Source organism: Corella eumyota, chromosome 2, assembly GCF_963082875.1.
Source record: "Corella eumyota chromosome 2, kaCorEumy4.1, whole genome shotgun sequence".
NCBI classification, from domain to species: domain Eukaryota; kingdom Metazoa; phylum Chordata; class Ascidiacea; order Phlebobranchia; family Corellidae; genus Corella; species Corella eumyota.
The window spans coordinates 18501238-18514890 of record NC_137491.1 but is presented as its reverse complement, the minus strand read 5'-3'; the positions used below and the strand labels follow the sequence as shown (position 1 = coordinate 18514890).

Below are 13653 nucleotides of genomic sequence, written 5' to 3'. Positions count from 1 at the left end.
ACCTACAAAAAATAACAAATTTAATAAGCAATATTAGTAAGTTTCTCATATTAAAAATATTTTATCTTAAAATATAAAGAGCAAATTTCGGTCGATATTTTTATGAACCATTGCTATGAGAAAAAGATACAAAGATAATACATATATACGATTGTTAAACAAAAGTACATATTAAAAGCTAGCAAAAATGTAAATATATAAACAATAATGCATCGTTTATTTATTGGTTCTTGGGACAGATTTAACACTGTCTGGTTTAGTTTGGGTCTTGCTTTTAGTAGTTGAACTTTTAGATGTGTCCATTAAAGGTTCTTTTCGTCTCGTACTAACATTAGGTGGTTGTTTTGTACTTCGATTTGAGTCTGATTTATTGTCAAAAGAGCGACTTGGTTTTCTGGTTTGCGATAACATCTTCGGGTCTTTCTTTTTTGCATCAGTTTGCTTTGAATCACCACCTGCATCTTTGTATTTTGAGCTCTGCGAAATTTTAGTAAGCATTTCTAAAACTGCTTGCGGATGAATATCCATGTGAAGTAAATCCATGAGGTTGTGGAATACTTGGGGGTCGATTGTTACACCAGCATAATGGCATAACTCCCATAAGTCTGTTTCGTCAGGAGTTAATGTGGTCGCTCTAGAAGATCTACGGCCTGAGCTTGTAATCGATAAGTTGGACGAGACGGTCGACATTTTCGTAAAGTTTTACAAAATTTTAACTTTAAAAGTGACAAGGAATCATATAACATCGACTACTACAACACTTTACAATTTATAACATTTACAGAAAGTTTAATAACTAACTAAGCTTGTTTTTCTAAAAGTTTTAAACTTAGTTAATAATAGGCAGATTTATAATATGCCTACAATATGCCCGCTGCAATTTCAAACCAATGGCAACAACAACGCCACAAAAAATTTCACACGTTTCGAAAATAATTAAAAGCAATTTATTAAATACATGCAAAATTACATAAATCTTTTATAAATACAAATTCTGGTTTATTTTGAGCGACAAAACTCAATTATTTGTTGTTATGACTCTAGTAATTTCGTGACGTGGCCAACGTCACATTTTGTTAAACTTTATTATTGTTTCGTTCATAACTTGTTACGTCACAATAACCAAGACGCGATGCACTGTAGGTTAAAGAATATAAAAATTTTTACATCAGCTACTCTGACCCAGTCTCGAGTTTCCTGTAGCAGTTTGGAATATTATAGAGATTATAATTGCCCAATAATTATGCTGTTGATTAAGTGCTGGGTCAGCAGGGGTTCTGTTTATAGCACCTTACTCAAGGGCGCTACAGCATGAGCTCAGTGGAGATCGAACCCACGACCTCATGTGTGGTGTAGCAAGTGTTCTTACCACTACACCCTGCTGCCTGTCCTGTTCTAAAATATCTTTTTATTTGTTGCAAACAGAAATAAGTTAATTTGATTGTAAAATGTCCAATTCGCCGGGTCCTGGTTCTGGGGATAATGAGATAGAAGACGAAGAAGTATTTGAAATTACCGACTTTACGAATGCAACAGATTGGGAAAAGTTTGTTACGCAAGTTGAAGAAACGATAACAGATTGGCAACTTAGTAGATATGTAAGATACAGAGCTCTTGATGTAAATGAGTTAACAACTGGAGAATGGGAAACAAAGTCTGCAAATTTAAGGTTTTTAATTTTGACATTTTATTAGAATTTATTTAAATAATTTTTAGGAGAATTTATTTAATTTGGTAATTATATTTTACTATATATATATATTTTTAAATAAACTTTTAATATTCGTGGTGTGTTTTAAATAACAAAATTGATTTTGTCATCTTTTACATTGCAACAATCTAAATGATTTATTTATTGTATATATATACTATCTATAGGCGACCTACAGTCAGAATATTTAATTGTTTTAATGTAGTCTCAACTCTCAACTAATATTATAGCGCGCACCACAAACAACATTTTATTTTATTTTGCAAGTTATCAATTAGACATATATACATTTATATGTTGTCCACTAAGCAAATAAAATATACATATAAAAATCTTAGTTTTACTTTTTAATTTTGCTAATGGGCAAAAATCTTAAATAAAATAAAAAAGCAACTTTATGTGTACACTAAAAATTGTAATATTATCATAGAATTAAAATTTCTTTATTTTTAGTTTTTCAAGTGTGCCTTTCGTGTTAACTCTTCATCGATTAAAACAAAAAGAAGAACAGGAAAAGTTTGTGGAGGCATCCGATCCAGATGAGGAGGATTTTCATCTTCCCCAATTCGCCGAAGATTTTATGAATTTGAAAAATGATTTTCCAGCACGTGCTCACTGCATTGCAAGGTTGTTTTTTAACATAAATATTCTAAAAGTTATTTTCTTTTATTAAATATAGGTCAAATCATTATTATGTTTATATAATCCATTTTAAATAATTAGATTAATAAAATTCATATTAGTAATATATAAATTTAATAAAACCTCTTACAAATTAATTATAATAATATTCATAATGATAAAATTAATATTTAAAGAAACTTATTTAATAATATCTAAAGTGTTTTTGCGAATTAGGCATTTTACAAATAGCGAATTAGGCATTTTACAAAATTGTTTAAAAGGTGGTATGGCTTGCGATGTTTCATGGTCTTATCTCCACTAAGTTCGAATGGAATTCAGAGTGTATCAAAATGTAAACTTTTGCAAAGTTCAGGCAGTATTGCGTTAAACAACACAACATGTGATGTTCCTTTTTTTATTCAAATTCAGGAGAATTGGAGACGAATGTATGCAGGTAAATTGGCAATTTAATTATGTTTTTAGGAATTACTAGGTATGGACTATAGAGCAGTCAGATTTTTTGCGTATATGATTTAGTTTGTACAGCCAATCAGCAATTTTTCGCATCTAAATTTATTATTTTTTAATATATTATGGTGTAGTGATCAAAACACAACAGAGTGGTGTAATGGTCAGAACACTTGGCTTTACTATATTAGATCTTGGGTTTGATCCCCACTGTCCTTATGCCGTAGCACCCTGAGTATTGTGCTAGAAATGGTATGAACTTTTGCTCAGCTTAATTATTGACAAAAAATAATCTGTGATATTCCAAACTGCCGAAGGCAACTTGAGACTGGGTCGGGGTAACAAATGTTACTCTATGTTTAGGTTGTGAAGTCGACTTTTCCACATTAGGGGTAAATAAATGTTTAAAAAAATATACAACTATTATTTACAGGTTGTGGAATCAGCAGTGGTATGCAAACCTCTTTCCAGATTGTTCACCTTAAAAAATGTCCAATACAATACCAGCATTTATCCGGTTTACTCTATGTCTTTAAAAGTCATTTACACCAAGCCAGTTTGCCCTCTGAAAACTGTGAGGTGTCGGCACGATTCACTTACATTTTAAATGAGTGGGGATCGAAAGGGGTTTGGCCCATCGCGCCAATTGATTCAGATACAGTAGCTTCTCAGTTTAAAACCCTGTCTGGTTGCTTAGAAGATCCAGTTGCGCAGCTTCATCTTGCAGCTCAATGGTCATCAATTACCGGAGACATGATAACAGATGACGACATACACTCGGATTTTGATCCTTTAAAAGCACCTGATTGGTCGATACGGTTATGCTACACCGACGATGTGCAATCATTGCTTAACTGCTATCTTCAAGAACTGATTAACATATCTGATAGGACTGAGACTATAGCACAACTTGTGGTACAACGCAGACAAAGTTTGCAGCCCGAAAACGACATGAGTCAAGCTTTGGAACGTATAACAGACCCACATAAAAGTGCAATTCCATTGGTTTCAGCTAAACTGGCTTCGGGTATATCAAAAGTTGTTTCTGACCCCCAGGGTTTTTTAAAGAAGGGAGCTTACCAATTGGGTCGTATTGCAATATCATCTGCATCTAGTCAAACTATCTCAGAAGATGTCTTGCAAGATGTTATGAAATTTTTATTCTGCGGTACTGTAGAACATGAAGAAAAACCGAACACGTTTTTATTTCATCACAAGTTAAAAGCCGCGCCAATATCAAGTATAACTCACCGTCTTGCCATATGTGCCATGGTGGTCAACTTATGCCATGGCGGCATTCGCGCCTTGGCACAAATGTGGCATGCATTTGTCACCGAACTGCGAAGGTTACTCGACACGTCTGAAATCTTACCGGGAATTGGTAAATCTACTCCAGATTTAAGGACCTGTTTATTACATCAAAAACTGCATATGTTGAACTACTGTATAAACTGTAAAATTAATCGAGAAAGCATGTTAGACCGCTCTATAGATAAAACAATACCTACATCAGAAAATCAAAATACTGTATCATCACCAACAAAAAAAATTGAAAAGGTTGTTTTTAAAAATGGTTCTGTCTATTTAATTCCATCTGAAACAGATGTTATTGAAACTGATACTTCAGCAAATATATTGGAGAATAAGCAATTAAATTCAGATGAACAAAATATTGAATCTGAATCTGTAAACACTTGTGTAGAAGATTGCGAAAAACTGGATAAAACTGAAGCTATTGTAGATGCAATAATTAAAGATGAAGATCCGAAAGAAAATTGTAGCAAAATTGATAATGAAATAATAGAAACTTCTAATCAAACGGAATCTTCCGAAGACACTAAAACTGAAGATCAAAATATAAATTCAATAGCTGTAAGTGTTACAGAACCATTGTATACAACAACTGAAAAAGAAAAAGTTTCATCAAAGTTATCTTTGACCTTTTCAGAAGAGGACTCGGAAGATGAATTTTTTGAGTGTGAAAGCAGCATTGATGGGAGTGAAGATGAACAAATTGAGGTGGAGGATAATTTGAAAGAAGAGAAATCGATCGAACAGATGCAAATGGAGACTGAGATTTTTACCGAGAAAATTATCGATGAGATTAAATCGATGGACAGCACCGTAGAAATAGAAAATGAATCTGAAGATGAGGATCAGTGTTCTCCTGAAGAAGAGGACACAGATCTTCCAGCAGAAAATAATGAAATCCTAACTATTCAAGATCAAAATGATGAAGAAATAAAAGACGTAACAAAAAGTGAAGACACTGAAATGATAATAGAAACAGAAAATGATGAAATTAACTCTACTATTTCTAAATCTGAAGAAGTTGAAATCGAAACTTACCCAGCTGAAGGACGATTAAAGCCATTTGGGAATATGAACCTACTTAAAATTGACACACCGCTTTATATACCAATAACCCAGGACCATGCTCCATTAACGGAAGATCAATTAGAAGAACAAGCATCTATTTTTGCAAAACTTGGAGATACAAAAGAAGGATCAAACCTAAGAGCCAGAATGCAAAGTGCGTCGTTAAGTTCAGATATGGAGTCATTTAGGGCAGCAAATCCTGGATGCGTACTAGAAGATTTCGTAAGATGGTATTCGCCTCGTGATTTTGAAAACGGGGTCTTATCTCAACGCATGGAAATACCCGACAATCTTTGGGTAACGACTTGGAAAGCCGCGAAACCCATTCCCGCTCATAGACAAAAACGTTTGTTCAACGACACAAAAGAAGCAGAAAAGGTGCTGCATTTTTTAACCAATCTTAAACCATCTGAAGTGACTCAACTTTTGTTGCCTGTATGTATTCATGAAGCAATTTTAAACCTTAAGTCTTCTTCTGAATTTATATCTGACTGTTTACCCAGTTTGTCTCTTCTATGTAATCAAATCGAATCAAAAGCTGGGCAAATTTTTCACAGCTGGCGAATGTCAGGTTCAATTGCAAACCAATTTAACGCTTGGACAAAGGAGCAAAAAGCACAGTTTCAAGATCTGGTTAGACAAATTACATTTGCAGAGTGTCTTATAGAACGCGCTAGGTCCTTGCAGCATAAATTCTCCAGCTTAGGAAGCCAAGACGAAGTTCAGAAATTCGTACGAAAGTTACTTGAGCATCCTGAAGTTAAACTAACTGGGGGTCCGAACGGCAAAGAAGGTCGAATCGTGAAAGAGTATTTTGAAACCGAGCAAAAGCTGCTTCATCAAAACACTTCAGATCAAATGTCGGAATTTGTCGAGACGTCAGTCAACCCCTTGCCCAAACCGACTGGTAGAGAGTTTATAATACGTACCACCGCCTCCCACCCTTCCTTTACATCTAGAAAGTTACCGCATCGCATGTACGCTGTATTGATGCGCAACGAATTTCGTATCGCTTCTGCTGTTTCCAGTGATACAATCTTTTTTTAAATTAGATTTAAAAGTTTTTTTTTAAATAAGAAATGGTGTTTAAAACGATGCGTAGTTAATTTATTTTAGTTTTAATTGTGATGGGCGCTTTAACAGTATTGATTTATTTCATCGTTTTTGTACATCTAAAGTTTTTAAGTTTTAATGCTGTACTGTTTATAACAAACTAATGCTATTGGTGTTAGACTTATACTATTTTGCCTTTAATTTATTAAATAGGTAATTTGTCTTGCTTGTATTTGGTATTGAATGATTGGTTTAATAATTTGTTTGGTGAAATATCGAAGTTTCATGTTTTATTTTTTGTGCAATCTGTTATACTAGTGTAAACTATTGCTTATAAAATGAAGTGATTTTAATAAATTGATTAAGTTTGTCCGGCAGCGTGGTGTAGAGGTAAGAACACTTGCTACACCACGCATGAGGTCGTGGTTTCAATCCCCACTGCTCTCATGCTGTAGCGCCCTTGAGTAACGCTATAAACGGTATGAACTCCTGCTGAGCCAGCACTTAATCAGCAGCATAATTATCGGACAATTATAATCTAAAATATCCCAAACTGCCACAGGCACCTCGAGACTGGGTCGAAGTAACTGATGTTACTCTATGTTTAAGTCGCGCATTCCACTTTCCCACATCGAGGATAAAGATATATACAAAAACAAGTTTTAGAATATTTAGTTTGGTTAACATAATTATAGTTAGAAAAATAACAATTGTTTTATCAAAATGTCACGTTTATTTTCATTAAAATTGCAAACAGTTTTAGTAGTGTGATCTTATAAACTTTATCATCAAAATGGCATCTTAAACATATACACATATATTTTTATATGTAAGTTTTTCTAGTTGTGAGTTTTTAGAATTTGATGTTATCAAAAAAAGTTGACAAAAATTAGTTAATAATTTTATCTTTTAGCTGAGTCGCAAGGATGCATTCCTGCAAACGTTCTAGTACATACTCCTTCTAAAATAAAAATGTTTTGATTAAAACTCCACGAATACAAAACTTTAAAGAAGGATTTATTTTCTTTAATAACCACTTAACAATAACTAGTACTGTACTTGAAAATACAGATGCTTTAACGATTTGGTGTAAACATCTTGGGCTAACTAAAATTTTTTTCATATGCCTGTAAATTATTATGTTTTTTTGTATATATCCTTGTTGTGGAAAGGTCGAATGCGCGACCTAAACATAGAGTAACAACAGTTACCTCGATCCAGTCTCGAGTTGCCTTTAGCAGTTTGGGATACTAAAGGGAACATAATTGTCCGTTTATAACACCTTACTCAAGGGCGCTACAGCATGGGAGCAGTTGGGATTGCCCCCACGACCTTATGTGTGGTGTAGCAAGTGTTCTTACCTCCACACCACGCTGTCGGTATTATTTATTTAATAGACATTAAACTTGTTTACAATTAACTTTGAACTTACCAACAGTGCACCCTGATACGCACGTTGCACATAAACACATGTTTATATGTCTACAAGCAAAGTTTTCTCCACGAGTCCCGGTATTACAGACGTTTCCTGTTTCCTTGCAAGCCATTACACACGTTTTTATCGCAGGTTTTGTATCACCTAATTAAAAAAACAAATATGATTGGTTTGGCTTAATATCCTACACTTGGCTTCACTTCATGAGGTCCTGGGTTCGATCGCCACTGCTTTTATGCTGTAGCGCCCTAAAGTAAGGCGAAATAAACAAGAAAACTTCTCCCGAGCCAAAGCTTAATCAGAGGCTTAATTATTAGGCAATTATAATACTATTTTAAAACTTTCAAAGGCAACTCAAGGCTGGTTCTGGGCAACTAATGTTACTTTATGTTTAGATTGTGGAGTTGACCATACATATCGATTATAACAAAATATATAAAAAAATTGTCAAAATCGAATATTTGGAAATAGAATAACATATAAACTAGATAACATTTTGATTGATATAGACACTAATGCGGTTTTATATTATTTACAGAGAACGTTTAAAACACTTATTTCAACTTTTTGGAATAAACGTAAAAACCTACTTTCTCTAACGCACGTGCTCGTACAGTTCACATGAGTCAGTGGTACATCACAATCTGAATCGCAAGTACTTGGGCAATTTGCATCCTTCTTCATTGTATCAATAACGCATCTTGTCACTAGAAAACAACAAATATAATTTATGTTAATGATTTATTTAATACAACTTAAGATTATTGTATAGTAGAGCTATAAAGAGTGATTTTAAGAAACAATTATAATATTTTAACTAATTGGTTAATAATAAATTCTTAAAAAAATTTTGTTAAACTAAATTTGTAATACCTCTCATAATATGGCTATTTGCAGTTAAGCTTGGTGGCCTTCTTCGAGATTCTACACTAAGGCAGATTAAAAACAGCACAGCCAGAAAAATTCCTAACTTCATTTTTTAATATTAAATTTTAGTTGCCAATCTACTAATATTAAACCTATTTTAAACGCGTTTATTTTGTAACTATATAACTTAAGACGTTATAGGTACAAAGTAAGTTTAAAACTGTTTAGATCTTTACTTCAGCAACAAATTTTTTAAGTAAAATAAATAATGTACTAGAACTATTTCTTATATAGAAAAATAAATTTATTTTGCGTTTTTTTTAAAACAAAATTAGGTTAACCTGTTGTTTGTTTTTTGATTGTTTTTTGGGCCATCAGGTTTTTGCTTTTTCAAGGATTAAGGTTAATAAACAAAAGTTTGTTAATCAATTGATCTTTATACACATATTTGTAACCATTTTTGGATAGTTGTTCTCTAAAATATGTAAAACGAAATTCATTATTTTTTATTAAAAATAGTCATGGGTGTTTTATTTCTTAAAAATAGTTAAAAAAATTAATGTTGTAAACTCTACTTTTTGTTAAATTTTTTTATGAGCTAAGAAATTGTATAAAATTGTCTTTAAGTATTTAAATTGGTGGATTTTTTAAAACTTTTTTCCAAACGAATGTTTATAGATATCCTATATTGTTTCCAAATATTTCGTCACTCTTAAAATGACTCAGCGTAATTCCCATATTCTAGTGTGTGTGTTAAATTCTAATTTGCATTCAATTCCCTTTGCGCTTTTAGTTTTCTTGAGTAGAGGTAAACACTACGATTAGAATAATTGTGTTATGTAGATATTATTTCATTGCCTTCTTACATAAAGTGGACTAAGTTTTAGTGTTTTTTTGCTGACATTTGTCGGCTTGTAATAGCGTACTGACTGACTGAGCGTAACCCTTTGTCTTGTCAGTTTGTGTCTTCCCCTTTGTAAGGCCATTTTCATTTTTTGTCGATCCATTGCCAGATTGCCGACAGGCTGGCAGGTCAAAAAATAAACAAAACGTAAATTCAGTAAATTATATAACATTGTCGCTTTAAGAAGATTTTGACAAAACGTGACTACATAAACTAAATATGTAAATACGGTTATGATGTAAAAGGGGATTTTATAAAAAAAAACACCAAAAAAAACTGTCTTAACTCGTACATTCTTAAGCTTGTCTATAGTCAGTTTTTTTTTATTATGTAAATTACACTAATTGTTAGGTAGTTTAAGTATAATCAAGAGTATAAATTACTAAATAACATCATAGCATAACAGCGAAAAGCAATATATAATAAGAAATAAAGCAAAAAATATTGATGTTAAAACAATCTTTTTCAGTAATTATAAAGTTTGTATTTTTAGTAAAACTTAGTTGTTAAAATTTTTAGACTTTATTAAAAAAATGAGTAACTCAGATTGTGAAGAAATTGTTACCCAAGAACTACCAGTATTAACAAGGTAATAGTTTAATAGTTTTTAAATTAAAATAAAGTTTTTTTTTAATTTTCAAAATTAAAAAAATAGTGCTAGATCAAATCGTTAATTGAACCTAAAATTTTTAAAGTATAAGGGATGCAAAATTAAAAATTGGACAAAAAAATATTTTTTAGCCTACTTTTAAAATACGAAATTAGTATGGCTTTAAATTGATTATATATATATATAATTTGTTTTTATTTATTCATTGGTTGTTATTTTTTTGCTTACTTAATCTAAAAGTAAAATTACATAATGTTAAACAAGATAGAAGTTTTAATTTTATGGATGACTATAATCTATTGTATTATTTGATAAGGTCGTATTAGTGACACATACTATACACACAAAGAGCTTTAATGGAGTCATATTATATTTTCTTTAAATCAATTTTTTTGTATATATATATATTCTTTTTTTTAAAAACTTTGCAATTAAGTTGACCATTTAGTCACTTGTGTTATAGCAATTCAATATATACATATTTTAATTTTTATATTAAAGAAGCTAATTTAAAAAAAAACTTTTAATTGTGTCGTTTTTTTATCTATTTGGTGTTAGTAATATTATTTATTTCTTACTTTTATATCTCTTCATTTAAAATTTATTTTTTTAAATTTTAAATATAATTTAGGCCTCCACTTCGAAGAAGGAGAAGGCGTGAACCATCAATTGATGAGGTCATAATCGTCAGTTCCCAAGCCTCTCAAAATAACAATAATACACAAACAAATGAAATTGGTAAGTGTGCTTTGTTATTTATTTAACGGAGCATAATGGAATATTTGTATATATATAAAAATATATCTATATGTATGTCCAATCTATATGCCTACAAAAATATAAAACTGCTAATAGTAGTGCCCAGGTAAATTATTACATACAGATATTAGTTTGGAGTTGCGACTATATTCTTACAGTTAACTAAGTGGCGATAGGAAAGGCTGTTACTAGTTTTATGAAAAGAATTAAAATTTTGGAACTCTTGGTTGAAAATTTATTTTTTTAAATTGGCCGAAAATTTTAATATTTTTTTATATATGTATATTTGATTATCGATTTTTATTTGCTACAATTTTTTCAAATATTTGTCCATTTTAGTGTTATTTTAAATAACATTGATAAAAAAATAAACATTTTATAGGGTTCAAATTTATTTCATTTTATTTAAATTTAATTTAGTTATTGTTATTTCCAAACTAATTAAAACTAGTTATATTATATGTTACCATAAAACTAGCAACCATTGGTTGTTATTAACTTAGTTTATTTTAATGGTTGTCATAAGTGTTAAAATGCCCACGTTATTTTTATTTTTTCGTTTTTTTCCCAATGTATTGATTGTAATGTAAATTATTCTCTCATGTTAAATACGTTAGCGCGCTAACCAATCATATCACCTCTCTTTTGTTACGTCACACTCTCTTCCGATCAGCTGATCGTTTGTTTACACAAATTGATCAGCTGTTTATTAGCTCGTATATCGCTCAGTTTTATTGTAAGCACAAGTCTCGACATGCGAATGTAACGGTAAAACTTTAAATTTTGATATACCTTTACCTAGCCATTCAACGAAAGCACTAACTGGTGTATAGACAGCATTTAAATACAGCTAAGACAAAGTTTATTGTGTTATAATATAAAGCAATAATTAATTTAGTATAGTCAATATAATAGTCTTATTATTTTTGTATTTTTTAGTGCATAAGCCTATAGTTTAATTGTGTTTAACAGTTATGTCAACTTTAACATTAACTCGTCGGCTTTATTCAGCACAAGAGGCTTTAGATATAATTTTTAATTCCGATATTGATGACGGTTAGTCAGTTCTCTTAACCAACGTTTTTCATGCACTTTAGTATATTACCCTTAAAAATGAAATTTATTAAAATATTTTTTTTTAGTTGACCTTACCTGCCCTACTAGTGATGACATCATCGACACGGTTGACTTAACATCGCCCACCCCACGAAAAAATAAACGACTTAAGGTAAGTAGAAAAAAAATTTTAAAAATGTGCAATTTTTTGTAGGTTTTAATTTTTTTTAATTTTTAGAATAAAAATGAATTATCATCTACATCTCAGCGCCAACACCGAACTGTCCAATTTACCTGTCCTGTCTGCCTAGAACCATTAAACAAAGTAAGAAAATAAATGTTTTTGCGTTTTTAATTTTTGAATCTCGTGTTATTATAATTTAACACAACGCAAATTAAATAAATTGGGAAAATTTTATTAATATTTTTTTTTCAGTTTTTTTTTATTAATACTTAAAAATATTTGTATTTGTAAGTATTTAAATCTATTTTTTAACGTTATCATCAACAAAAACTACTAAAAATTGGATAATTTTAAACAATTTTGCGAATTAATTAAATTTAGCAAAAAAAGTTTATTAAAATTTTTTTGTTTCTTTTCAATTCTTTTTTACTTTTATTATAGAAAATAATTGTATTTATAAGTATTTAAATATTTTTTCACGTTTTTACCATTTTAACCTAATAAAAAACGGTAAATTTTAAACGATTTTAACTTGTTGTAGATCATAGGAAACGGTCATGAAATTTGCTCAACCGTGTGTGGTCACGTGTTTTGTAAACCCTGTATTACTAAAAGCATTCAATCCAGTAAAAAGTGCCCCACTTGCCGAAAAAAACTAACCCCTAGAAACGTCCATCCCCTTTATTTATAAACAAGCGATATCATCGTTTGATACCCACGACGCTCTTTGCTTATGACGTCATTCGGTGTTAGTGACGTCACGTTATGAGAAGCAGTGGTTGGGTTTTTTGATGTTTATTATTTCTTTTTCTTATTATTACTTTGTTATTTTTTTTATTATATTATTGTTTCTTTTTTCTTAGATTTATTGTTTTTTTAGTTGCTTGAAAATGCGTTTTTACTTATCAGAAACTGGTCTTGAACGATGTTAGTTTTTAAGATACTCATTGCCAGTATTTGGTTTCAAATATTAAAACTCTACATTTTCTTTATTAATATTTATGACTTATAGGGTACATGGAAATGTATTCATTTAAAAAGAATTACAAAAAACTTTAAAAAATACATTTTTATTTAAAATTTTCCTTGTGTGATTGCCAGTTTTGGGGATCTATTGCTTTTTAACCTAAGCTTAATACAAAAATCCCTTTATGTCTTGGATGTTATATAATATAAAAGGTCAGAGCAACTAGTATGTCTTGGATGTTATATAATATAAAAGGTCAGAGCAACTAGTACAAGAAAATGGCAATATTTTTTTTCTCTCCTGACTTAAACAATTTCTCTCCTGACTTAAACATAGAGTAACATCAGTTACTCCGACGCAGTCTTGAGTTGCCTATGACAGTTTGGGTTATTATAGATTATAATTGCCCGATAATTACGCTGCTTATAAAGTGCCGGCTAAGCAGGAGTTCATACCGTTTATAGCGCCTTACTCAAAGGCGCTACAGCATGAGATCAGTGAAGATTGAACCCACGACCCCATGTGTGGTGTAGCAAGTGTTCTTACCACTACACCACGCTGCCGGTGTATTTTATCATTGCCCTTGGTAATATAGATAATTTTTAAATAATTTAACCTCTAAAACAATTCAACATT

The 13653-nt window shown here is 31.0% G+C and overlaps 3 protein-coding genes and 1 long non-coding RNA gene across 5 annotated transcripts; 2 read left to right on the top strand and 2 right to left on the bottom strand.

Annotated features, from left to right (window-relative positions):
- Window positions 1-2: 2 nt before the first annotated feature.
- On the bottom strand, window positions 3-938 carry LOC145743822 (uncharacterized). The gene has a single exon (XM_082561870.1). The coding sequence runs from the start codon at window positions 688-690 to the stop codon at window positions 217-219; it is 474 nt and encodes a 157-aa protein (XP_082417996.1). The 5' UTR covers window positions 691-938; the 3' UTR covers window positions 3-216.
- A 491-nt stretch (window positions 939-1429) lies between these two features.
- LOC145741705 (rab3 GTPase-activating protein catalytic subunit-like) lies at window positions 1430-6933 on the top strand. Its single transcript, XM_082559343.1, has 4 exons — window positions 1430-1669; window positions 2165-2338; window positions 2617-2789; window positions 3237-6933. Exons 1-4 carry the CDS (start codon window positions 1449-1451, stop codon window positions 6227-6229), a joined length of 3561 nt encoding a protein of 1186 aa, XP_082415469.1. The 5' UTR covers window positions 1430-1448; the 3' UTR covers window positions 6230-6933.
- Window positions 6934-7093: 160 nt separating this feature from the next.
- Window positions 7094-8368, bottom strand: LOC145743743 (uncharacterized). The gene is made up of 3 exons (XR_014281039.1): window positions 8261-8368; window positions 7668-7814; window positions 7094-7196 (listed from the first exon to the last, which is right to left on the bottom strand). It is a non-coding gene; the product is annotated as an uncharacterized LOC145743743 (long non-coding RNA).
- Window positions 8369-9908: 1540 nt separating this feature from the next.
- On the top strand, window positions 9909-13180 carry LOC145743304 (E3 ubiquitin-protein ligase RNF4-like). Of its 2 annotated transcripts, XM_082561239.1 has the most exons (5): window positions 9909-10030; window positions 10683-10789; window positions 11953-12038; window positions 12105-12191; window positions 12592-13180. In XM_082561239.1, the coding sequence occupies exons 1-5, from the start codon at window positions 9975-9977 to the stop codon at window positions 12739-12741; spliced, it is 486 nt and encodes a 161-aa protein (XP_082417365.1). In that variant the 5' UTR covers window positions 9909-9974; the 3' UTR covers window positions 12742-13180. The 2 variants fall into 2 exon arrangements, with proteins under 2 accessions (XP_082417365.1, XP_082417366.1); XM_082561240.1 differs by lacking the exons at window positions 9909-10030; window positions 10683-10789 and adding an exon at window positions 11639-11866.
- Window positions 13181-13653: the final 473 nt, after the last annotated feature.

Coding starts and splice junctions, on each gene's coding strand:
- LOC145743822 (XM_082561870.1), bottom strand. CDS start 690: ATGTCGACCGTCTCGTCCAACTTATCGATTACAAGCTCAGGCCGTAGA.
- LOC145741705 (XM_082559343.1), top strand. CDS start 1,449: ATGTCCAATTCGCCGGGTCCTGGTTCTGGGGATAATGAGATAGAAGAC. Junction 1,670..2,164: donor ACAAAGTCTGCAAATTTAAG/GTTTTTAATTTT, acceptor CTTTATTTTTAG/TTTTTCAAGTGTGCCTTTCG. Junction 2,790..3,236: donor TTGGAGACGAATGTATGCAG/GTAAATTGGCAA, acceptor TATTATTTACAG/GTTGTGGAATCAGCAGTGGT.
- LOC145743304 (XM_082561239.1), top strand. CDS start 9,975: ATGAGTAACTCAGATTGTGAAGAAATTGTTACCCAAGAACTACCAGTA. Junction 10,031..10,682: donor GAACTACCAGTATTAACAAG/GTAATAGTTTAA, acceptor AATATAATTTAG/GCCTCCACTTCGAAGAAGGA. Junction 10,790..11,952: donor TACACAAACAAATGAAATTG/GTAAGTGTGCTT, acceptor ATTTTTTTTTAG/TTGACCTTACCTGCCCTACT.